This window comes from Meles meles, chromosome 16 (genome assembly GCF_922984935.1).
Source record: "Meles meles chromosome 16, mMelMel3.1 paternal haplotype, whole genome shotgun sequence".
Lineage (NCBI taxonomy): Eukaryota > Metazoa > Chordata > Mammalia > Carnivora > Mustelidae > Meles > Meles meles.
Genome location: NC_060081.1, coordinates 12617354 through 12643298, shown reverse-complemented (window position 1 = coordinate 12643298; position 25945 = coordinate 12617354). Strand labels below are relative to the sequence as shown.

General features: G+C 36.5%; 1 protein-coding gene across 2 annotated transcripts in view; it reads left to right on the top strand.

Moving 5' to 3' along the window:
* The window catches only part of RANBP2 (RAN binding protein 2), an 81887-nt gene that overhangs the window by 33132 nt on the left and 22810 nt on the right, over positions 1-25945 (top strand). For both annotated transcript variants that reach the window (XM_045980345.1, XM_045980344.1), the window contains exons 5-18: positions 6709-6939; positions 7270-7415; positions 9100-9292; positions 11629-11716; positions 13495-13704; positions 14634-14815; positions 14900-15075; positions 15461-15584; positions 16273-16434; positions 16703-16840; positions 16928-17074; positions 18310-18489; positions 18572-18655; positions 22730-22865. In XM_045980345.1, the coding sequence (XP_045836301.1) occupies positions 6709-6939; positions 7270-7415; positions 9100-9292; positions 11629-11716; positions 13495-13704; positions 14634-14815; positions 14900-15075; positions 15461-15584; positions 16273-16434; positions 16703-16840; positions 16928-17074; positions 18310-18489; positions 18572-18655; positions 22730-22865 (2197 nt within the window). The remainder of the gene's footprint in view (positions 1-6708; positions 6940-7269; positions 7416-9099; positions 9293-11628; positions 11717-13494; positions 13705-14633; positions 14816-14899; positions 15076-15460; positions 15585-16272; positions 16435-16702; positions 16841-16927; positions 17075-18309; positions 18490-18571; positions 18656-22729; positions 22866-25945) is intronic.

Here is a 25945-nt window from a genome sequence, read left to right as displayed (position 1 = left end):
GGAGCCTGCTCCCTCCCCACCCCCCCCACCCCCGCCTGCCTCTCTGCCTACTTGTGATCTCTGTCAAATAAATAAATAAAATATATATTTTTTTAAATAAAGATTTTATTTATTTCAGACAGAGAGAGAGCGCTGACTCACAAGCTGTGGGGAGGGGCAGAGGAAGAGGGACAAGCAGAGTCTTTGCCGAGCAGAGCAGGGAACCTGACTCAGGGCTTGATCCCAGGATTCTGGGATCATGACCTGAGTTGAAGGCAGCCTCCCTGGTACATCAAGAAAAGAATAATTTGGGGCGCCTGGGTGGCTCAGTGGGTTAAAGCCTCTGCCTTTCGCTCAGGTCATGATCCCAGGGTCCTGGGATCGAGCCCCGAATCGGGCTCTCTGCTTGGCAAGGAACCTGCTTCCTCCTCTCTCTCTCTCTCTGCCTGCCTCTCTCCCTACTTGTGATCTCTATCTGTCAAATAAATAAAATCTTTAAAAAAAAAAAAAAATTTATAACCACGTGAAGTGATGGATGTAACCTTATTGTGGAAATCATGTCACTATTACCTGCCTTAAATTGTTGTATACCTTAAATAATACGATGTTACATGTCAATTATATCTATAAAAAATTGCAGAACAAAATTTTTTTCTTCAAAACCTTTCTAAGTATATGCTGCTTTGTTAGGCACTATTATGTTTTATAAATGGCATCATTTATCCTTATGAAATGATTACTATAGGGATTTTACATTTTTATAGCTAGATGGTAGGGTTAGGATTTAAATTGAGCTCTGTTGATACAAAATTTTTGCTTCATTGGGTGAAAGGGATGACAATTTAGGGTTATTACGCACGTTTTTTTTTTTAATTTTTTTAAATTTTTTTATTTTTTTAATTTATTTGACAGAGAGAGAGATCACAAGTAGGCAGAGAGGCAGGCAGAGAGAAAGGAGGAAGCAGGCTCCCTGTGGAGCAGAGAGCCCAACGCTGGGCTTGATCCCAGGACCCTGAGATCATGACCTGAGCTGAAGGCAGTGGCTTAATCCACTGAGCCACCCAGGCGCCCCTATTACGCACGTTTTTAAGAACTGTCATCTACAGGGGCACCTGGGTGGCTCAGCGGGTTAAGCCGCTGCCTTCGGCTCAGGTCATGATCTCAGGGTTTGGGATCGAGTCCCGCATCGGGCTCTCTGCTTGACAGCGAGCCTGCTTCTCTCTCTCTGCCTGCCTCTCTGTCTGCTTGTGATCTCTCTGTCAAATAAATAAATAAAATCTTAAAAAAAAAAAAAAAAGAACTGTCATCTACAAACCATAAGTGACTCTTAATCTCACCAAACAGAGGGTTGCTGGGGGAGGGGGGTTGGGAGAGGGGGAGGGGGTTATGGACATTGGGGAGGGTATGTGCTATGGTGAGTGCTGTGAAGTGTGTAAACTTGGCAATTCACAGACCTATACCCCTGGGGATAAAAATACATTATCTGTTTATAAAAAAATAATAAATAAAAATTAAAAAAAAAAAGAACTGTCATCTAAAAGTAGAAAGAATCTGGGGCGCCTTGCTGGCTCAGTTGGTAGAGCATGTTACTCTTGATTTTGAGGTTGTGAGTTTGAGTCCCACATTGGGTGTAGAGATTACTTAAAAATAAAATCTTTAAGGAAAAAAATGGAAAGGATTGTATTAGGGAACAGTGAAGTTTTCAAGCAAAGATAACAGTTTCTCCATTATGTTATAGAGAATTACTAAATATAATAGGAATTTTTTACTAATGTATTAACGAATGACCAATTCTAATGGTTATTTTTTACTGAGTAAAATATAGTTTACTTAAGTAACTCTTTTGGAGAAAGTCTTTCCAAATTTGCTAACAATTTTAAGTGTGTAGTTGACCATTGAATGATGTGGGAGCTAGGTGCCACGACTCCCTGTGCAGTTGAAAATAGCCATATATTTTTATTTTTAAGATTTTTATTTATTTATTTGACAGAGAGAGATTGCAAGTAGGCAGAGAGGCAGGCAGAGAGAGAGGGGTAAGCAGGCTGCCTGCTGAGCAGAGAGCCCTATGCCTGGCTCAATCCCAGGACCCAGAGATCATGACCTAAGCCGAAGGCAGAGGCTTAACCCACTGAGCCACCCAAGTGCCCTCCATATAATTTTTTTTAAAAGATTTTGTTTTTTTAAGTAATCTCTACACTGAATGTGGGGCTCAAACTCAAAATCCCAAGATCAAGAGTCACATACTCTGGACTGAGTGCCAGGAGCTCCTGCGTAGATGTTTGACTCCCCAAAAACTTCATTAAGAGTCTGCTGTTGATTGGAAGCCTTACTGATAACATGAATAGTCATTTAACACTTACTTTTTATGTTGTTGTATTATATACTGTATTCCTAAATTTAAAATGTTAGAGAAAAGAACATGTTAAAATTATGAGAAAAAAATAAAAAAATTATGAGGAGAAAATATATTTAGAGTATTGTATTTGTTGAAAAAAATCCACATGTAAACAGAACTGTACATTTCAAACCTATGTTGTTCAAGGGTCAGCTGTATATTGTTTTTAATGGCTCCCCCACCCCTATTATACATATTTTGTATATGTCTTTGTATATAGGCATATACATATACATGTTAGAATTTATTTCATTTTACTTTATTTTAGATTTTACTTGAGGTAAGAGTGAGTGAGCATGAATGGGGGATGAGGGGCAGAGGGAGAGGGACAAGCAGATTCCTGCTAAGTGCAGATCCTGACTTAGGGTTCAATCTCAGGACTCTGAGACCACAACCTGTGCTGAAGTCAGACCGATTTAACCGACGGAGCCATCCAAGCACCCCAGTAGAATTTATTTTGAAATAATTATATTTTTCACAAGAAGTTGGAAAGATTGTACAGAGAGGTTCTGTGTATCTGTCACCTAGCTTTCCGCAATGGCTACTTGTTATGTAACTATAGACAATATCAAAACCAGGAATTTGACATTGATATAGTGTGTGTGTGTAATTTTTCATTTTATCACGTATAGATTGGTGTACCTACCACTGTAGTTAAAATACAAAACTGTTTCATCATTGCAGACATTTCCCTCATGCTACCTCTTTTATCGTCCTACCCACCCCCTTCTTCCCATCATTCCTTTTTTTTTTTTTTTCCAAAGATTTTATTTATGTATTGGACAGACAGAGATCACAAGTAGGCAGAGAGGCAGGCAGAGAGGGAGGGGGAAGCAGGCTCTCCGCTTCCCCGATGTGGAGTGCCCAATGCGGGGCTCAATCCCAGGACCCTGGGATCATGACCTGAGTCGAAGGCAGAGGCTTAACCCACTGAGCCACCCAGGAGCCCCCCTCTTCCCATCATTGTTAACCTCTAGCAACTACTAATTTGTTCTCCGTATTTATAATTTTATAATTTCAAATCATGCAGTATGTGGCTTTTTGAGGTTAGCTTTTTTCATTCAGCATAATGCCCCTGAGATCAGTCCAAGTTGGGTGTGTCAGTAGTTTGTTCTTTTTATTGCTGAGTAGTATTTTGTGTATGGATGTTTTCCACAGTTTAACTATTTACTTTGGATGGACATTTTGGGTTATTCCCAGTTTTTTTCCATTATAAATCTCATATGAACAAGTGTTCACAGATTTTAAAATCTGAAATATTTTTAAAAACCCTAGAGATAAATACCAGTTACATCAAGTTTTCTTGTTTCTATAATTAAGCAGCTGGGTTTTAGATATTAATATAAAATGTCAAGTTTAAGTGTGTAGGTTTCTTTACCTTTGTGTTAGCCTCAAACATAATTTCCTTATTGGCCTTGACAGTCCAATTTATTTGATTACAGTGATGTTAAGGAACATATATATTGATAGGAGTTTATTTTTCTTGTATTGTAAAATAGCTGCTTCTGAAGGATGTTGATTTTCTTTAGTAACTTTATTATTTATTTATTTTTAAGTTTTTTTTTTTAGACTGAGATCACAAGTAGGCAGAGAGGCAGGCAGAGACAGAGAGAGGAGGAAGCAGGCTCCCCGCTGAGCAGAGAGCCCGATACAGTGCTCGATCTGAGGGCCCTGGGATCATGACCTGAGCCAAAGGCAGAGGCTTTAACCCACTGAGCCACCCACGTGCCCCTATTATTTATTTATTTTTGAAGATTTCATTTATTTATTTGAGAGAGAGAGAGCATGAACAGAGGGGGAGTCTCAGAGGGTAGGGATAGCAGACTACCTAATCAGCAGGGAGCTGGATGCCAGGCTGGATCCTGGGACTCAAGGATCATGACCTGAGCTGAAGGCTGAGCTTAACTGACTGAGCCACCTAGGTGCCCCTCTTTAGTAACTTTAAAGACACTGGCATTGGGGCATCTGGGTGGCTCGGTAGGTTAAGCCTCTGCCTTCGGCTCAGGTCATGATCTCAGGGTCCTGGGATTGAGCCCCAGATTGGGCTCTGTTCCGCGGGAAGCCTGCTTCCCCCCACCTCTGCCTGCCTCTCTGCCTACTTGTGATCTCTCTCTTGTTCAAATAAATAAAATCTTTTAAAAAAATGTTAAAACAAAAAGATACTGGTGTCTCGGGGTGCCTAGCTGGATCAGTTGGAGCTTGCAACTCTTGATTCTTAGGGTTGTGAGTTTGAGCCCCATGTTAGGTGTATAGATTACTTACATAAAAACTTAAAAAAATACACTGTTGTCTAAAGCCAAACCTTCCTTATATTAGATCTTCTCCCATTTTTTGAAATTGAAATGCATGAGACTTATAACTGTTTAGCAGAGTAATTCTATTTCTCCTAAAATTTAAGGCTTACTTAAGGTAAATATTTTTTTGGTATTTGTTTTAATGAATGAAATTATTGGTGAAAGGGCTTTTTCTCTTGCATATAAGAGTTTTTGAAAAGCACCCATGAAGGTGTTGATCTTTTATTTACAAAATTTTTAAAAAAGATTTATTTATTTTAGAGAAAGCGTGAGTGCATGAGTGGGGGTAAGGGCAGAGGAAGAGGAAGAGGGCGAGACTCTCCAGCAGACCCTCTGCTGAGCACAGAGCCTGTCGTGGACCTTGATCTTACAACTCTTGAGATCTTGATCTGATCTGAAACCGAGAGTCAGATGCTCAACCAACTGAGCCCCCCAGGCACCCCACAAATTTTTAAACTTACACATAAGTGAAGTCTAGGGGTTTTTTGGAGATCTAGAAAGGCCAAGTGTAAGTTTATGGAACTGGTGTGTAAGAAGTAGAGAGATTGGTGAAGGGAGAGGGCAATGAAACAGCACAATGGGGAGCTTGGTCTTTGCTGTGTGGAGGGAACAGTGAAAAGGTGAGTACAGTTGGTAAGGTAAAGTGGAATGATGGCTTCAGTTTTCTCAGTGAAGGGTGAATTGTAGTCATATGTTGAAAGTGTTGGTTGAAGGAAAGTGTGGGAAATGTGAAGAAAGTTGAGGAGTATGAAGTAACCTTTTCAGGGAATGGAGAATTTGAATCTGTTTAGAGGTCACATATGATTTTGTTCTAGGCATTACCAGTTTGGAGATTTGAGATTATGAAAGTTAGTCAGTTAGCCTGGTTGTGATCTCCCTAGATTCCCAAATGCCCCACCCCCTATTGCTCAACAGTTAGTGTATAGATAGGCACAGAGAAAGCAGTTGATAGGGTTTTTCAAAGGAAAGGTAGAGGGAATTAATTGAGGTGATCTGTAAGCAAGCAGTAATTATGGATATTAAGAATTAGGACATTTTAGCTTGACAGTGAAGGAAAATACGTGTTTTATGGAAAAGTAAAAGCTGGTGATACTAGTGTATTGACAGAAGCTTTCCTTCCATGTGGTAGGGACAAAGATACGTGGCTGTGAGGGCACATGTGCCCACAGTGAGGTGAAAGAATAAGAGAGGTATAGTGATCCAAATGGTATGACCAAAATACAGATTTTGAAGACCCAAGTCAGTGCTAAATGGATGGCTGACACTGGAGTATAGAGCAAAGTCGTGAAGATATGGTAATTAACGAACTGAGTATCCAGGCTATTTTTGTATCTATTACAGTTGTATTAGCTAGTGAGGACTGTTAGGAATGGAGTATTTCCAGTTGCTCATGAGGAGGAGTGAATGGAAGAGTTGGATAGCGTGTCCTTTGGAAGACAGGATTATAAGCAGATAATGTGTGTGGGGAGTTGATTTGGAGGTGAGCAGTTTACTAAACCCATTTACTCTACTTGTATATAGGCTAGGAGAGAAAAGGCCACCGTGGCAGGGAAGTAATGGGGGTTATCTTGAGATAATACTCCATTTAGTTAAGGCTAGATGGTGAAGACTCTGAGAAGATAGCAAAACAGTAGAAGCTTTAAAGTGTGAGCAGAGGAGGTAGGGAATTGAGTTAGATTTAGGGAGGTGCAGAGCAGTGGAGATAAGGACTGTGGTTATGAGGGTTGACTGGGGGGAGGCTAGGCTTGTGGTGGTGGCTGGGGGGTACAGGGATGTGGGGCAATAGTCCTTGCAGTCTGTGAGGTGTATATGGGCAGCTGTTGCTACTATGTCATCCCAGATGTTTCTCTCCACATAAATTTCTTGAGGTTTAGTTTCTGGGCTAGGAGCTACTCTCTCCCATGAGATTTGGGTTATATAGGATGGTACTTCTGGTGGTAATTTACTAAAGCTAGACATGGTGGAATTGTGCTCATAGGAACAATGATTTGCTTAAACTTGCAGTGGTATTTCTCTAAATTAATGATGCTCTTTTAATAGGAACAGCTTTTAGATTGCAAAGGTGAAGATGGATGGAATAAACTTTTTGACTTGATTCAGTCAGAACTTCATGCAAGACCTGATGATGTCTATGTGAACATCCGTCTTGTAGAACTGTATCGCTCAAATAAAAGATTGAAGGATGCTGTGGGCCACTGCCATGAGGCAGGGAAAAACATAGCTTTGCGTTCAAGTTTAGAATGGAATTCATGTGTTGTACAGACCCTTAAGGTAGGTAAAAACATTTGGGTCTCTACACTTCTTTGTAGACGGTAAATATATCAACTTTGTATTTAAGCACTGCTCTCTAAAACTTAAATTTCTTTCATTTATGTATAGCAGCTGTGAAATGAACCTTTTACTAGGATGTTTTCAACTTTATGATGGGTAGATTAGAGAGATAAGTAGAATTAAGGTATATATTTTTGGTGTTTTCATAGGCTGATGAAAAATTAATCTAGTTTTACAAGTACAGGGATAGACAAAGGAGTTTATAGACATAAAACTAATTTGGTAGTGCTTGGTAAAGTTTTGTAATTGAGTGTTTTTTCTACAAAATAGGAATATCTGGAATCTTTACAGTGTTTGGAGTCTGATAAAAGTAACTGGCAAACTACTAATAAAGATTTACTTCTGGCCTATGCCAACCTTATGCATCTTACGCTCTCCACTAGAGATGTGCAGGAAAGTAGAGAATTATTGGAAAGGTATGTTGACTTAAGGAAAGTACTTCAGTGTCCATCATAGATTTTCTTTTTGTAGTGATTCAGTTCATCAGTGTAAACATCTTTACTGCATTGCTCTAAACTACTTGGAATCTTACTAATTCTGTGGGGATATTATAATTGGTTTTGTATGACTTTGATTTTTTAGAAAACTGTGTTATCTTTCAGGCTTGATTAAATTATTATACATATGTATCCAATTTTGGCATGCTTAATAAAGAGTCAGTCCTGAAAATGTTCTGTTATTTCATATTTTATTTAAAAAACGATATAATCTTGTGTGAAAATCAAAATAGACTTCCATCTGTCAGATGTTGTAGTAGAAGCACTAGTATTTCAGAGAACTCTTGCTGTTTTAGCTTAGAAACAAGATAACTAAAATATAATGTATGATTTTTCTGTTTTCCTAAATTTTGATTTTGAGGACCATGTCTCCACTTTATTAAAATAAATTTCATTGAACAAAAACATCACTTGGATTTGTATAACAGTGTTAGTTTAGAGCAGGAGTTGACTAGCTCTTGTAGGCCAGATATGGCTCATTGCCCGATTTTGTAAATACACTTTCATTGGAACACAGCTGTGCCTCTTGTGCCTCTTGTTATGTATTATCTTTAGCAGCTCATATACTACAATGGTGGAGTTGAGCAGCTGTCACAGATTGTATGCCTGCATAGCCAGATTAGTATTTGGCCCTGTAGAAATAGTTTGTCAGTCCCTGGTTTGGACTGTCCATTTGTTTGAAAAGTAATTCTTGTTCCCCATCTGATGTTTGGGGATAGGATAGTTTTCTTGAAGAATTTTCTTAAGTGTCCTACGATGGTAAGGTTAGAGTAGTGTCTACAAGGATTTTAACTTTCAGATTATTTTAGAAAATATTTAGGATGTTTTCTTTTTCATAACGTAAATACACAAACATTTTTGGTTACCTGAGCATGTGAGGGTGGAAAAGGCAATTTCTTAGGAGTACTATAAAAATAATTTAAACTTCATGGATACCCTGAAGGGGTCTTGAGAAACTCTAGGAGTTCCTGGAACCCACCTTCTATAAACCTACTTAGAAATCATACTTCCAATTTCTATTAAATGTTGCTTTTCTTACAAAATGAAGATTCTGAGTTCATTTGGATTTAGAAGCATTAATTAGTACATTTACAAATAATAGGAATACAATTTAGGCCTGTAGTTATCTATATAATAAGAGCAGTTATGTTATTGATAACCTTACTATCTTATCAGTTACTTACTTATAATTTGAAAATGACTTGTCTGATTGGAGAAATTACAACTTCGAATTAAATAATGAAACCATGTGATCAAGAAGAAACTGGAAAGTATTTTAGTTGTCCAATTTTATTGTGGTCAGTTATGAAGAATTCACCATAGTCTGTAAACTTGTCATTTGATTTGTATCTTTTTTGTGATTGTGAAGAGCCTGAAATAACTGGAATAAGACCTTCTAGAGGCTAAGCTTGAAGTATAAGAAGTATGTGGAATAAAAATAAACACTAGGTGATTCATAATTTATGAAGTAGAGAATAAGGATTATTAGTTTGGATGTGGAAGATGAAGTTTGGAATAAATTCCTTTGTTTTAATTAACTCATGAAACCAGGATTATTTGCAATGCAGTAGGTTTAATACCTGTTTAATATTCAATATTGCAGTTTTGATAGTGCTCTTCAGTCTGTGAAATCTTGTGTGGGTGGAAATGATGAACTCTCAACTACCTTGTTAGAAGTAAAAGGACATTTCTACATGCATGCTGGTTCTCTGCTTCTGAAGATGGGTCAGCATAGTGAAGTGCAATGGCGAGCTCTCTCTGAGCTGGCTACATTGTGCTATCTCATAGCATTTCAGGTAAGCTTTTTCTGGTTTTGGGTGCAGTTGGCATTTCACTGAGATTGTTGTATTTCACATGGAGGTGTGTCCTGATACATATTAAAAATATGAATACATTTGTAGAATTGAAGTCAAAATGAAATAGTTAATTTGATAGCTGAAAAATAACAAGATTTATACAGTATTGGTGAGGTGAAATAGATAATGTTGCTGCATTGTTGATGGCAGTCTGTATTGCTATGACTTAGTAACTGGAAGACCGCTTTGAGGACTTTGATCTTTTTTACTCTGCTATTTCTGGAAATCTGTAATAAGGAGATCTCAAATATGGGTAAAATTTGATTCAAAAACATGGACATGCATAACTTGGACAGAAACCTAGTAAGTAAATTTTGTGAGATGGTTACGTAAGCTGTGATAGAAGAATGTGTTTACCATAAGCATTTATTTTTTAGTTTTTTTAAAAGATTTTTAAAAATTTATTTATTTGACAGAGATCACAAGTAGGCAGAGAGGCAGGCAGAGAGCCTGATTCAGGGCTCAGTCCCAGGACCCTGGGATCATGACCTGAGCTGAAGGCAGAGGCTTTAACCCACTGAGCCACCTAGGTGCCCCTACCATAAACATTTTAACATGTTAATTGAAAGATGTATGTATGTTAATATGTATATAACATTAATGACATATATAATAGTGTATTTATCTTTGAAAACATGATTCTATTCCTTATACATAGAACATGACCCGAAGGAAATATGCCAAAACGTGAACCATTATTTTGAGATGATGAGATGCCTGCTATTATCCCTTCCCTGTCCATTTTTGTAGTTTTTTTGTTTTCTTTAAACAGCTTGCTTTAATTCTGAAATGAGAAGAAATGAAAGTCTGCCAATAGCCTGGCTTATAAAAATTATTGGTAGTTTTAGAGAACTGTCTTTTGATTGAGGGAAAGAAAAGAGGATTCACTGTAGAATTACTTTTAGGGAATGCTCCTCCTTCTAGTTCATATGATACTGATTTTCTTAAAAACCCTTGACACTCAGCTCACAATGTTAAGTTTTCTTATTTGCTCAGCAGAAGCATTTAGGTTCATGAAGAATATATGTATTAGTGAAAATTAGGGAAGTTAATGAAGTTGCTAATTTATGTAGGTACTAAAAGGTTACTATTAATATTTTAAAGAATCTTCAAGGGGCGCCTGGGTGGCTCAGTGGATTAAGCCGCTGCCTTCGGCTCAGGTCATGATCTCGGGGTCCTGGGATCGAGCCCCGCATCAGGCTCTCTGCTCCACGGGGAGCCTGCTTCCTCCTCTCTCTCTGCCTGCCTCTCTGCCTACTTGTGATCTCTCTCTCTGTCAAATAAATAAATAAAATCTAAAAAAAAAAAAAAAAAAAAGAATCTTCAAGTAGGTGACAGTTATTTTTAATGGAAACTGGAATCTTAAATTTTTAAAATATATATGATTTTTAAAGTTAATACAGTCAACTATTTTAAACTTTGGCCCCTTTTAATAGTAAAAACTTCATTTCCTTCCTAAACCATTCACTCATATCTTTTCTATAAGATAATGACTGTTAGCAGTTTTTTTTTTTCTTACTATTTAGAAGTTTTTCTGCATATGCAAGCATAAAATACACCCTTTCTTTACTTTTAAAAACTCTTTTGCCTCAGTGGAGATATGCTTTATCTGCCGTTTAATATCATTTCAGCACATAAACATCTACCTCACGTTCTCTCTCACTTAACCACACATTTCCATGGAATGGTTAAATAATGGAAACCTCCTGGATGCTTGAGTTTCATATTATCATGTTTTTGTAATTATCAAATGGTTATAAGCTTACAGGGGAAGCATGGACTGGCACAGAGGCCCTAAAAACACACACACACACACACACACATTAGGCCAGCTTCTTTAATGGTAGGATTTTCAGACTCTTGATCAAGGGAATGCTGTGGTATTAGTCTATTTGCATTTCAGCTAGGCATTAAAACAAAATCTGTCTTGAAGCCATTGAATTCTGATGAGGAAGAATGGAGTCCTTTTGTACTCTTGGCTGTCCCACTCTATCCCAGGGATATCCTGCATTAACCATACGCTTTGAAAATGTATAGCATTTGAAGGTGCTTCTATGGTAAAAAAGAATTTCTCAGAAATTAGTTTTTGTAGGCATCTTTTATATATTATCTAAATTCCTCAATTCCCAATTTTTTCCACTTGGAATAGTGCAGCTCCAGTTTAACCATTGGCTAACTGTTCGTCATCAAAAAAGTACAACGTAATAGAAAGGGATATCTTACTATTAGATATATGGGTATCACTAAATTAAGACCTTTGATTCTAAAATTATCAGGTTCCAAGACCAAAGATTAAATTAATAAAAGGAGAAGTTGGACAAAATCTGGTGGAAATGATGGCCTGTGATCGTCTAAGCCAATCAGGTAATAGTAATGTTTAATTTATTTTAAAAAGAAAAAGGAAAATTTCTCTGTTAGAGCATTTATGATAATCTGTCTGTTTAGGAGATAATTTGTCAAATCACTTATTTCTCTTGACCATATTGGGTGAGGGCAAGAGATAAAGATAGAATTAGAAGAAATTTCTCCTTCAGAAGGTAACAAATGTTTGATACTTTTTGCTCCTGGATGGAGAGAAACTCTTTAACCCCTCCTTTATCTAGCTGCTAGAGCCTCCTTCTGAATATTTTAAAGCACTTCCTGAACTAAGACTAATTAACTGATTTGCCAGCCATTTAGCATTGGTAATTTATAAGATACTGCTATGGAGGATATAAAGGTGAAGAAGTCATGGATCCCTTAAGAAACTGATGACAAGTAAAGAAGATGGAAGATATATACTTAATTACTGTTAGGCTTTTGGAATTTGTAAATTTATTCCTGGTTTTGATTATTTGAGATGGATCCTAAAGGTCTATTATATATTATCTGGTTTTGCTAAAGCAGACACCTCTTTCAGGATGTTTGTGTAGTTAGCGAATCAAGCAGTGAACTGAAGAAACATAATGTTTTATGTAAGAAGCAGTTTTAATATAAAATTAAATGAACTTTGTATTGATCAAGCAGTACTATTAAAGTTACTCTCAGCTTTGTCTGTGGTTAGGCTACTGGTCAAGCATGTATTGGTCCTCTATCCCACAGTTTGGTTTTTTGTAGGAGGTGGACTTCCAGTCCTTGAAGAAATGACTGCATTTTTTTTTTTTAATATCTCTCATCTATCTTTGCAAGACTGACATAGATGTTTTTGCAGTGTCAGTTAGTAACATGAACTGTGTTTTAATAAAGTCTTTGATCTGGATGTTCCCGAACTTGTCTGCAAATTTTTGGAGAGCTAAGTCTGATGTGACTGACAAGCAGAATTATTCCAAAGAGTGGTGTTTTTTGTTTTCTTTTTTATTATCTTAAACAGCTTAATTGAGATGAAATTCACATTGTATATAATTGATATAAATGTACAACTCTGGTTTTTACTGTGTTCACATAATTGTGCAACCATCAGTGCAATCTGTTTTAGAACATTTTTATCACCTCTTAATGAAACCTCATAACCATTAGCAGTCACTCCCCATTTTCCCCCCAAACCCTCTAGTCCTAGGCCACCACTAATATTCTATCTCTTTAGATTTCTTTATTCTGGACATTTTATATAAATTGAATTATACGACACGTGCATAGTGGTTTTAGAGGTTCCGCCATGTTCTAGCATATACTAAAACTTCATCCAAGGGAGTGTTTTTTAAAAATAGATTCCTCACCCTGCACCTGTGGAATCAGTCTCTAGGAAGTGTAGCCTGGAAATAATTACTTTTTAAAAGCTTTTTCAAGGATGATTCTTAGCAGCTAGGTTGGAAAATCAGTGTATCAGATCAGAGAATTTGAGCTTGGCTGTGCTCTCTTACGGCCACTTAAATGATACACTTTCCATCTAAAATTTAAATACTTTAAGTACTTTTGGCATTTTTCAGACATACTCTGGTCTCCTCCTTTTCACTCTAGCAGGTATATAAAGATAACTGTTAAACCTGTAATCTGTGTTCATTTTTTGCATAAGCACCCTTTTTGTTCAGTTGTGGTTGCTGGGTTGGAGAATTAGCTCTGAGATAATCATGTTTTTTTCTCCGTAGGGTATATGAATGAAACTGTTGAGAGATGTGAGTAAAAATAATCTGTTTTTTAAACAATGGAAATAATTTGTTTTTCAGGACACATGCTGCTAAACTTAAGTCGTGACAAGCAAGATTTTTTAAAAGAGGTTGTAGAATCCTTTGCCAATAAAAGTGGGCAGTCTGCGTTGTATGATGCTCTGTTTTCTAGTCAGTCACCTAAGGATAGATCTTTTCTTGGTAATGATGATATTGGAAACATTGATGTACAAGCACCAGATCCTGATGATTTGGCTAGATATGATGTTGGTAAGTTGTATCTTCTGAAGTAAATATTCCGTATCTCAATCCTTTTATTTTAGGAGAATAAAAGCAAAAGGAGAAATAATCTCATAATCTTACTACCCAGAAATAATGACGTAATATTTCTCTGTATTCCTTGAGGTATTTTTGGTTGGGGGGGGGTAGGATGGTGTGAGGGGTTGGTAGTGGTAGTGATGGAATGTTATTCTTCTAAATAGTTGTTTATAATGTACATGTGATTGTCTTCTATCATGAATTCTTTCCCTGTTTATCTGTTTCTGTAAATGACCTCTTTATTGGCAATATAATTTGTTATATGAATTAACCATAATATGCTTGCTACTTTTTGCTGTATGAGTTCTAAGATGTTTTCAGTTTTTTCACTGTGAAAAATACAGTATCTCTATTTCAGATTTTTCCATAGAGTTTTCTAAAACCAGAATTACTGGAATAAAGTTGATGAGTACCTTTAAGTTTCTTGCAAATTGCCATGTTGCCAGAAAGGTTGTGCCTCTTTACGCTTCCAAAAGCCCATAACTTTTTCGGTATTAAGTTTCTTGTGGAAAAAAAGATCTCTTTACTACCTCAAGGGATTAATGTTGTGGAATCCCATTGTTTTAATGACTCTACTGAAAATCCGTTGTTTCAGGATTTCATACTGCGTGGCTTCTGTCACTACTGTGTTCTGTTGAGTTCTAGTGAGTACCTTTTTTTCTTAGATGGACTTGAAAGGAGCTTGTTTTTAAAATTCCTAAATATGAAGTGTGACTACCTTTAGTAGGAGCATGAGACTTTGCTTAGCATAGAATTTGACCCAGCTCTGATACAGAAAAGCAGTTATAAAATTAAGATGCATTTATTGTGAGTAATTGGCAAAACTGATGGCATAAGCAAGATTGCCAAAACCTCAAGCCAGTTTTTGCTCTTTATTTCAGGTGCCATTCGAGCACATAATGGTAGTCTTCAGCACCTTACCTGGCTTGGCTTACAGTGGAATTCGTTGTCTGCCTTACCTGCAGTTCGGAAATGGCTAAAGCAGCTGTTTCATCATTTGCCCCAGGAGACCTCAAGACTTGAAACAAATGCACCCGAATCAATATGTATTTTAGATCTTGAAGTAAGCAAAGACTTTAACAAATTAAATTTTTGAATTTTGTTTAATTTTTTTCTAACCTAAATTGATTTTCTTTAAACAAAACAGGTATTTCTACTTGGAGTAATATATACCAGCCACTTACAATTAAAGGAGAAATGTAGTTCTCACTGTAGCTTCTATCAGCCACTATGCTTGCCACTTCCTGTTTGTAAACAGCTTTGTACAGAAAGACAAAAATCTTGGTGGGATGCAGTTTGTAATCTAATTCACAGAAAAACAATGTAAGTAGTAAAATAAAAACATTTCTTTAATTTACAGCCTAAGTTTTTAACTTAAAAACCTATTTAGGGGCGCCTGGGTGGCTCAGTGGGTTAAAGCCTCTGCCTTCGGCTCAGGTCATGATCTCAGGGTCCTGGGATTGAGCCCCTCATCGGGCTCTCTGCTCCGCAGGGAGCCTGCTTCCTCCTCTCTCTCTGCCTGCCTCTCTGCCTTGTTGTGATTTCTCTCTGTCAAATAAATAAAATATTAAAAAAAAAAACTATTTAAAAACTTAATGCCTAGCTATCTAATTCTCATGTGAAGATTGAGTTTAATTTTCATGTGATTAACACACATGTAAGTTTTGAATTTTGTGTTTATAAATCAGTTTTATAAACTTTTTTTTAGACCTGGAACCACAGCAAAATTGCGACTTCTGGTTCAGCATGACATAAACACACTAAGGGGCCAGGAAAAACATGGCCTTCAGCCTGCCCTGCTTGTGCATTGGGCAAAATGCCTTCAGAAAACGGTGAGTTCACTGAAGTGTAAGAATTTTTAAGAACATTATCTGATTTATAAAAATCAGACTTTTCAGTGAGTCTTAAATTCAGTTCAAAGAAATAGTATCAGCTTATTCACATTATGCCAGGTGAAATGTATTTTTTTAAATCTTGCCACAAAATGGTTAATAGTTAATATATAAACACTTAGAATATATTGTGCCTGGCACAGTAAACATTATAGAAGTATTAGCTGTTATTATTACTTAATAATTAAGTTATGATAATTATTATCCGGCCTCAAAATTTTTGTTTTACCTGTTGGTAACAGAAGGCCCTGTAAGTTAAGGGTGTTACAGATCTTTATAAATATTTGAGGTCTGTTCTTTGGCAAAGTTAGGTGTGGATGTGTATTACCTCTGCGACCAAACTGTGACACTGACGAGTTTGGGCTATGTAAAATGGCAACTTTTAAAAAACAGATGGGGTTGCCTCATTAGATAGTATCATTGAAAGTGTTTAAAGGTTGGGTCTAGAATGATCACGGGTTTTATAGTGGTTGTTTATTCCAACATTTGGAAAGTGAGTTCTATGACTTGAGATTATGTTTTGTCTTGATTTGAAATTTTAATCAGTTGTTCAGACCATTTATAAAGGAATTTTTAGATTCTGTTATTTATGTTTCTTAGGTTGTGTGCTTCTAACTTTCTGTTTTAGGGCAGCGGTCTTAATTCTTTTTATGATCAACGGGAATACATAGGCAGAAGTGTTCATTATTGGAAAAAAGTTTTGCCAATGTTGAAGACAATCAAAAAGAAGAGCAGTATTCCTGAACCTACGGACCCTCTGTTTAAACATTTTCATAGTGCAGACATTCAGGTAATGGAGGATCCCTTTGTGAATGAACTGGAGATATGGATTTCCAGTATAAACTGCTTTTATAAACAAAGAAATAGAGGTATAAACTGCTTAAATCAATTGCTGGCTCTTTGATCCTTATCTTGTTCTCCAAATCCACTAGCTGTCAAAAACATGGCAGAAAAGAAGGCTGAGCTGTTAATTAGGTCCTGTAAAGTCTTTGGGAAATCACTTGGGTTTGATATTCTGGGGAGAGGCAGCTGGACTAAAAATTACTAAATGTGTTTAGGCATCTGAAGTTGGTGAATACGAGGAAGAAGCACACATAACATTTGCTATATTGGATGTAGTTAATGGAAATATAGAAGATGCTATGACTGCTTTTGAATCTGTAAAAAACGTTGTTTCTTACTGGAATCTTGCACTGGTAAGTAGATGTTGGTATGTGAATTCATGGTTTTTTTTTTGTTTGTTTTAAAAACCTAATTGTTTCATAAAAGCATTCTTTGTGTAGATTTTTCACAGAAAAGCAGAAGACATTGAAAATGATGCCCTTTCTCCTGAAGAACAAGAAGAGTGCAAAAATTACCTGAGAAAGGCCAGGGACTACCTAATAAAGATTTTAGATGACAGTGATTCCAATCTTTCAGTGGCCAAGAAGGTAAGCTGCAGGCTCTTTGTACTTTCTTACTATTGCTGAATGGATGGTAAGTAGTTTTACTTTGGTTTTATATTTTGATAATTTCAAAAGTAGTAATATTTATTATTAGTGCACAGAAATGGTGTGTAAATATTAGCATTGCTTTGTGTCTTAGGTTTGATATTTCTTAAACTTGGGTATCTAACTTTTTGTTCTATAAAAATACTTGTTAGGGAATTTTTTTTTTTTTATATTTTTTTAAAATTTATTTGACAGAGAGAGATCACAAGTAGGCAGAGAGGCAGGCAGAGAGAGAGAGAGGAGGAAGCAGGCTCCCTGCCGAGCAGAGAGCCCGATGCGGGACTCGATCCCAGGACCCTGAGATCATGACCTGAGCCGAAGGCAGAGGCTTAACTCACTGAGCCACCCAGGCGCCCGGGAATTTTTTTTTTAAAGATTTTATTTATTTATTTGACAGACAGAGATCACAAGTAGGCAGAGAGGCAGGCAGAGAGAGAGAGAGAGAGGAAGGGAAGCAGGCTCCCCGTTGAGCAGAGAGCCCGATGTGGGGCTCGATCCCAGGACCCTGGCTGGGATCATGATCTGAGCTGAAGGCAGAGGCTTTAACCTACTGAGCCACCTAGGCGCCCCCTTGTTAGGAAATTTAAAAAGGTTTCTAATTTTTGTTATCTTGGCAGTGTAATGAAAGCAAATATTGCAGCCTAAGGACTAGTTGTTAATTAATTTGGCAGTTAAACATTTCACTGAAATTGAAAGTAGTTGCTGATACCTTCAGAGCATTTCTCCTCTTTCCCATTTGTTATGGATTATCTTTTTTCTGTCAGCAGTTTGAGACTGTTGTGTTGGTATTAACTTCATTTGTGTTCAACCTTCCAAGTATTTTGTTGATTAATTCATGTTGCTGCTCTTACATTAAGATTGATACTGTCTGGCACTTTCTAGCATCTGTGTTTCTCTCCCCACTGAAAATTAATAAAAATCAGTAGCTTATTTTGTTCATGTGGAAAAACTTCCCAAGTTAACATACCTCTACCATTATTATGGTTAACAGAAGAGATAGACTTTAGAGTCAGAAGACTTTAGATTACACAACAGTCTCATGTGTGTTCCTGTGTTAAGTATAAAGCGCTTATTACGCAAAAGTGAGAACATAAAAGCAAATTAGTAAGATAAAGTTTTTGTATGTAGTTTATTTTCGCAAACTAAAGCCTTTGATTGGTGCCCTTGTTTTTTAGTTGCCTGTGCCACTGGAGTCTGTAAAAGAGATGCTTAATTCGGTCATGCAGGAACTTGATGACTATAGTGAAGGAGGTCCTTTTTATAAAAATGGTTCTTTGCGAAATGCAGACTCAGAAATAAAACATTCTACACCATCTCCCAGCGTATATTCTCTATCACCAAGTAAAAGTTACAAGGTAAGTAGAAAGAAATGAATCACTTCATTGCAGAATGTTTCTGTTCTAAATGTTTTAAATACTTTCTTGTTATTTTTTTCAGTATTCTCCCAAAACACCACCTCGATGGGCAGAAGATCAAAATTCTTTATTGAAAATGATCTGTCAACAAGTAGAGGCCATTAAGGTAAATCACTTAATATCTCCAAACTGTGCCTCTCTTAGGCCAAGATTTCTTCTTTGACCACTCCCTCACTCCCTTGTAAAACTGTCCAGAATGTCCCTTTGCTGTGCTACTAGAGTCATACTATTTTGTATAGTTTACCTTGACATTTAACTATATTATTTTTCTCATTTTTTAATTTTAGTTTTTTAAACTTTATTTTAATTCCAGTGTAGTTAACATAGCGTTAACAGTAGTTTGAGGTTAGAGTATAGTCACAGTATAGTGACTCAGCAGTTCTGTATGTTGCTTGGTGCTTATGAGGATAAATGTATTCTTTTTAATTTTTTTCCAGTTTTTTATTAAATTCAATTAAGTTAACATATAGTATATTATTAGTTTTAGGAGTAGAATTTAGTGATTTGCACATAACACTCAGTGCTCATCCTATATCAAGTGCCCTCCTTAATGTCCATCACTTAGTTATCCTTTCCCTCGACCCATCTCCCCTCCAGTTTGTTCCTTGTAGTTAAGAATCTCTTAGTTTGCCTCCCTCTGTTTTTATCTTATTTTATTTTTTCCTTTCTTTCCCCTATGTTCATCTGTTTTGTTTCTTAAATTCCACCTGTGAGTGAAATCATATGATATTTGTCTTTGACTGACTTATTTCGCTTAGCATAATACCCTCTGGTTCCATCCGTATCATTGTTCATGGCAAGATTTCATTCTTTTTGATGGCTGTGTAATATTTATTGTATGTCTGTATGTGTATGTGTGTGTGTGTGTGTGTATATATATATATATATCATCCATATATATATGATGGACACGGGCTCTTTCCATAGTTTGACTGTTGTGGACATTGTTGCTATGATCATTGGGGTACATGTGTCCCTTTGAATCATTATGTTTGTATCCTTTGGATAAATATCTAGTAGTGCAGTTGCTGGGTTGTAGAGTAGATCTATTTTTAACTTCTTGAGGAACTTCCATACTGTTTTCCAGAGTGGCTGGCTATACCAGTTTGCATTCCCACCAAGATAAATGTATTCTTTTTTTTTTTTTTTTTTTTTGATAAATATATTCTTAGTCCCCATCACCTATTTCATCCGTTCCTTCACCCACTTCCCCTCTGATAACCATCTCTCTGTTCTCTGTAGTTGAGTCTGTTTTTTTTTTTTTTTTCGGTTTTTTCTTTCTCCCACCCTTCCTTTATTTTGTTTTTTTAAATTCCACATACAAGTGAAGTCGTGTGGTATTTATATTTCTCTGGCTTATTTCGCTTAGCATTATGTTCTCTAGATCCATCCCCATTGTTGCAAATGGTAGGATTTCATTCTTTTTGTGACTGAATAATACTCCATTGTATATTTATATACCACATCTTTTTTAATCCATTCATCTATCATTGGACACTTGTGCTGCTTCCATATCTTGAATGTTGTAAATAGTGCTGCAGTAAACATGGGGGTGCATATATCTCTTCGAATTAGTGTTTCCAGATTCTTTGGGTAAATACCCAGTAGTGTGATTACTGGTAGTTCTGTTTTTAACTTTTTTGCGCAACCTCCAAACTGTGTTCCACAGTGGCTGCACCAGTTTGCATTCCCACCAACAGTGTGTGAAAATTCCTTTTTCTCCACATCCTTGCCAACACTTAATTGTTTCTTGTGTTTTTGATTTCAGCCATTCTGACAGGTGTGAGGTGATATATCATTGTGCTTTTGAATTGCATTTCCGTGATGTTAAGCATCTTTTCATGTGTCTTTAGGCCTTAACCATATTTTTGAAATTACTTGTTTCTGCTTCCTCCACCAGGTGTGAATCCTTCAAAGGGAAAGACTCTTTAATCCAAAACATAGCAGCATTCCTGACATAGAGGTGGTTTCCAAGTGACTGAATTGAACTAGTGAAATAAACTAATTATACGTTGGTCTAGGAGTTCATTTCTCAGACTGATTGGTGTTGTGTGTCATATTTTATAGCTAGGTGTTGATATGTAGTCTGAGTTTCCTATTTTTTTGGTACCTTTATAAGATTTTGACTTAATCATGTAAGGAAATGGTTATGTCTTCATGATTTTATAAATTAGCTGTATGAATCATCTTAACTCTTAGGCTCAAAGGAGCTTTATTTACTTCTTTGGAATTGGGAGTACATGTAGGTTGTTTCATGCTTGTTGGGCAAGAACTAAAGCACTCATACTTTTGAAATTATTTTGAGGGATATCGTGATGTGTATGCAGTTATTATAGTGTTATCAGCAATGTGTAAGACTTAACAAAAGTGCTGTTTGGAGGGGAACAAAATTTTGAATTTGTACAAAAATTTTGTTTGTTTTATGCAATCATGGCCTATTATGATATTACATACCATCTTGGCTTACCTTATAGGTTTAGGCACCTAGCGTTGTATTCTGTGGAAGTATAGTGGAACATTGTGTTCCTGAAAAGCTGAGGTTTAGTACTAACTCTGCTACTAATTAATGCTCTTGAGCCAGGGTCGTCTTTTCTTTTTGCTTGGCTTCTCATCTGAAATGTGGGAATTACTGAAACCAGGTCTCAGCACATTTTCTAGTTGTTTGAATTTTAAAATTATGATTATAGCATTAATTGCATGTTCAAAACTGTAGTGACTACGAAATTTTTCCAGGTGATTCCATCAGTTTCTTTTTTTGGATGTGTAGCTTCTGGGCTAAATACAGTAGATGGATGAATGGGGAAAATCCATTTAATTTGAAAATTCAAGGTATCTTTGACCTCCATATTTATGGCTTTTAGGAAATATCTGTTTGGAAGCACGGTTAGAGGAAAGTAGAAATGCTGTGTTTGTGACCTCACTTACAGCTGGTTGGATACCTAGACCAATATACAGATATTTGATACTGTTTTAAAAAATGACTGCTAATTGATACCACTGTAGTTTCTTTGGAAAAAGAAATAGTTTCTTGATAAGTGCATGTTTTGTAAGGGACATTTTATAGTTTCTGTGGGTGGGGAGGGTGTTGTCATTTAGTTGTCTGTAAAACAGAGATCTGGTAAGTAGCCACATAGTTACCATTAGAAAGCAGTATGTCTTCTGTACATGTAGGCAGCAGAGTGGTATTAAGAAAACATATTTGGGGTAAAATCTGGTTTGAATTCCAGCTGTGCTATTTCCTCCATCTTTTATTTTTCTCAAGAAAAATTATATTGCTTATTTGTGTAAGGATTAAGAATTTAAGTAAAATACCTGGACTATATTATTATATACATAATATATTCTGAGCAGGTACCAGTTATTTTTTCCTTTCCTAGTGGATCATTAGAGCATCAGCCTTGAAAGATTTGTTATATCATTTGTGTGTAGGTCGAAAGCTAGTATTGGGAGGTAATTTAGAACACTGAGTAGCCTAGATGGACTGGAAGGGAAAGCAGTGTGGAAAGGAGGTTCTGGAAGGGTGTTTGGAGCAACACCCTTCTGAGGACCAAGAATATAGAGAAGTTTAATTTGTAGGTACTTGTGTTTTTGAACAGGGAAGTGTCTTGGCTAGAACTCAACTTTAGGGGCACCTGGGTGGCTTAGTTGGTTAACTGTCTGCTTTTGGCTCAGGTCAGAATCCCAGTGTCCTGGGATCGAGGCCCCCATTGAGCTTCCTGCTCAGTGAGGAGTCTGCTTCTCCCTCTTCCTCTGCCCCCTCCCTACTTGTGTTGTCTCTTGCTCCCCGGCCTTTTCAGATAAGTAAATAAATAAATAAAATCTTACAAAACAAAACAAAACAAAACCCTCACCATTGGAAAGATTAATTTAGGCACGTGTGGAATGGAAATGGAGATAAAGCCACCTAGGAGGTTATCAGTTTAGGTGATAGTTAACTCTAATCTAGAATGAATTAAGTAATATGGTACTAAAGAATGAAAGAATGGGAGGAAATAAGTTTTAACTAATTAAGAATCATTTACTTAAATGAGCACCTGATAACACAGATCTCCTGGAAATACTGAATCTCTAAAAACACATCATCAAGTATTTAAAGTATTTAAATTTAAAATATTTGTTTGCTCCATCACTATTTCTGAGATGATACAGTTGCTTACAGATGTTTTCTTTCTTCCAACAGAAAGAAATGCAGGAGTTGAAACTACATAGTAGTAACTCAGGGTCCCCTCATCGTTGGCCTGCAGAGAATTATGGACCAGATTCAGTGCCTGATGGATATCAGGGATCACAGACTTTTCATGGGGCTCCACTAACAGGTTCGCAGCTGGATAATTCCAGATTTTAGTGAAGTCACTGTACTTCTCTTTTACACAGATAACTTGTGAACTCACCTTGTCTATATACATTTGTTTATATACATGTTTATACATGTCTGCTTCTATGTTTCTTAAGCCATGTTTGGTATTACTGAAATTTTTATAACTCCAAGCAGAAACAAAACAAGCTTTATCTGATCCTTTAATACATCTGTCAGAGAAGCTGAGACTATTCCTGACTTTGGAAAATGTTACCTGTTATTAATTTGCATTAAGAGATGGCTAAGTAAAACCTTCTCAGGATTTATTTTGGCGATATACTTAGAGGACATTGATAGGAAATCTTGTTTATTTTGAAATACCATGGTCATAAAAAGAAGGAAGGAGTTGGAGCTGGGCCATATTGGAATTTGAAGTTGTGCTTTCTAGTACATAGTGATCTTTTGAGCCAGTTTGTGTGTTTGAAATGTGGAGATAAAACTTGCCTCACATTATTGTGAGCACTTGTGTATGTGTAGGTGTATATTAGAGTGTGTAGTAAACAATGCACCAAGGATGTCCTGTGGGTTGTCTGTGTGCAAAAGTGCTTTGTGCATGTAATTTCCTTTAATCATGGTAACCCAGAATGGTAGATATCATCATTATTATTATTATTATTTTAAAGATTTTGTTTGTTTATTTGAAAGAGAGAGAGAGTGCATGAGCAGGGGGTGGAGGGGCCGAGGGAAAGGGAGAAGCAGACTCCCTGCTAAGCAGGGAGCCTGAACACAGGGCCCAGTCTCAGGACCCTGGGATCCTGATCTGAGCTGAAGGCAGATGGTTAACTGGCTTTACCGCTGAGGCACCCCATGAATTCTGTTTTTATAGATGAGGAAATGGGTTTAGAAAGGTTATGTAATTTATCCATTATTGTACAGCTAATTATTGGTAGAGTTGGGGTTCAGACTTCAGTGGTCTTAACTGGAAAGCCCCTTGCCAGTATGATATATTGCCCACAGATAGCCAAAAATGATGATAAAAACAGATTTCCTTGACATGAGATAGATTCCTGAAATGGTAGTAGTGTGCTTTTTTTCTAACTGGTTTTAATCCAGGGAAGATTTAGAATAGTGTGTTCCAGTTTAGATGAGCACATTATATGATGGTTCATAGGGCCGTACTGAAGGCAGCCTCACTATCCTCTTTTGACAGTGTCTTCTAATGTAGGCAAAATAATAGGAAATCCTGTGAAGTCAAACTTACTAAATGTCATAAGTGATAGATAAATTTATGAGATGTGTCAGGAGTTCATACATTGCTCACTTAAAAACCCTGTGCACTATGTAAAGTCTGGCATAGAGAAGTCAGTAAACTGGCTAGCCTTTTCTAGGGCTTTTTGAGTGCTGTGTGGAATTGATCGTTTGGCACCTTTTGAGTCACAATTTCCATTTCTTCTGTGTACTGACATAAAAGGTCTTCTGGTTGTTAAACATAACATTCACATTGTCTCATTTTATTCTTGCAATTACCCTATGAAATGTATAGAAGCAGCACATCCTCATTTTACAACTGAGAAATAGGGAGACTCCTAACAGCTAATTGACAAGGTCGCAAAGCAGCTTTGTGGCCCTGAAAAGTGGAGAGCTCAAGTCCCCTGTTTCGCATTCCTAGCTCACAGATTTTGTTTTTTCTTAATGAAAGTAAAAATATACCAAAATGTTTCTTTTTAAAATAAGATGATTGAAAACAATGATTCTTAAGTTTATAGGAAATAATCAGAAGTACTAGCAATGTAAACTAAAAACTAACTATACCACTTAGAGTGCTACTAATTAACATTTCGGAGCATTTCCTTCTGATCCTTTCTCTTTGTATATGTAAAGAATTTTTAGTGAGATTTTTATCATTATGTTGTATATAGATGAGTAGTCTGTTTTTTAAATATTAGAATTTTGAGCATTTTCTTAAATATTTTTTGAAAATATTTTTAATGAATACAGGTTTTCCCATCATGTAGAAGAACTGCAAATTTTATTCCCTTATTATTACCAGTTTGCTGTTATAAATAATGCTGTGGACACATTCTTAGGATTGTTAGGGTATTTAAAAAATTCTTTTGTGTTGGATAATTGCTTTCCGGAAAAGCTATGCCAGTTTACACTTTTTTACCACCATTGTCTGATAGTGCCCATCTCATTGCATTCTTGCTTACTGTTAGCGATTTATTGGTTTTGAAAAACCTTCACCAGTTTTTAAAAACAAACATGGTATCAGTTTTTATTTTTTATACTGGGCGTGTTCAACAGTTTGTAATCTTTTTATATTTTCTGAGTTATCTGTTTATTTGGTACTTTTTTCCTAATAAGATTATTTTTAGTAAGTTTATAAAAACCTTTTTTTCCCCTCCATTGTTAAGAGTGACTAGTCACTGATAAAGTCATTAGTTAAATTTTCAGACTTTATGATTCTTGGCTCATATCCATCATCAGCTTGTTCTGTGTTCTGTTCCTTTTTTCTCCCCAGAATGTTTAAAATAACCATCTTTACCAGGCAGTTCCATTCGTTTTCCAAATTCAAACTTGGGCTTCTTTAGCAATTTTTACTTTTCTAGTCACTGTGAAGAGAACATATTAGACTGACTAGTCTTTTCTAGGTCTTTTTCAGGGCTTTCTAGAATCAGTTGTTTAGTGCCTCTTGGGTCACAGTTTCCATTTCTTCATGTCACGGCATAAATGGTCTTTTAAGTTGTTTTGTTTTCTGATAAAACTTTAATAAAACAAACTAAGCAGTAATTGTTGGTAGCTTTGCCATGAACATGAGTGTCTTCCAGTTTTTGGTTTCCTGGTGAAACTCATACAAAACTGATCGAATAAATAGTTTGGACATCAACATGAGTGTCAGTCATGATGTGTTTTTTTTGTTTTTTTTTTTTAAAGCCAGGGAACACGTTTTGTGTTACCTGTGAGATTCTTTGCATGAATGTAGCAGGTGATTTTTGACTGGGTCATTTTCAGCTTAAGTTTATAAAATGCAACCTTGTCTTTCTGCAAATTTTTAAGGCTTACTTTAAAAAATGGCCCTGAGGCCAATCAGATGCATTT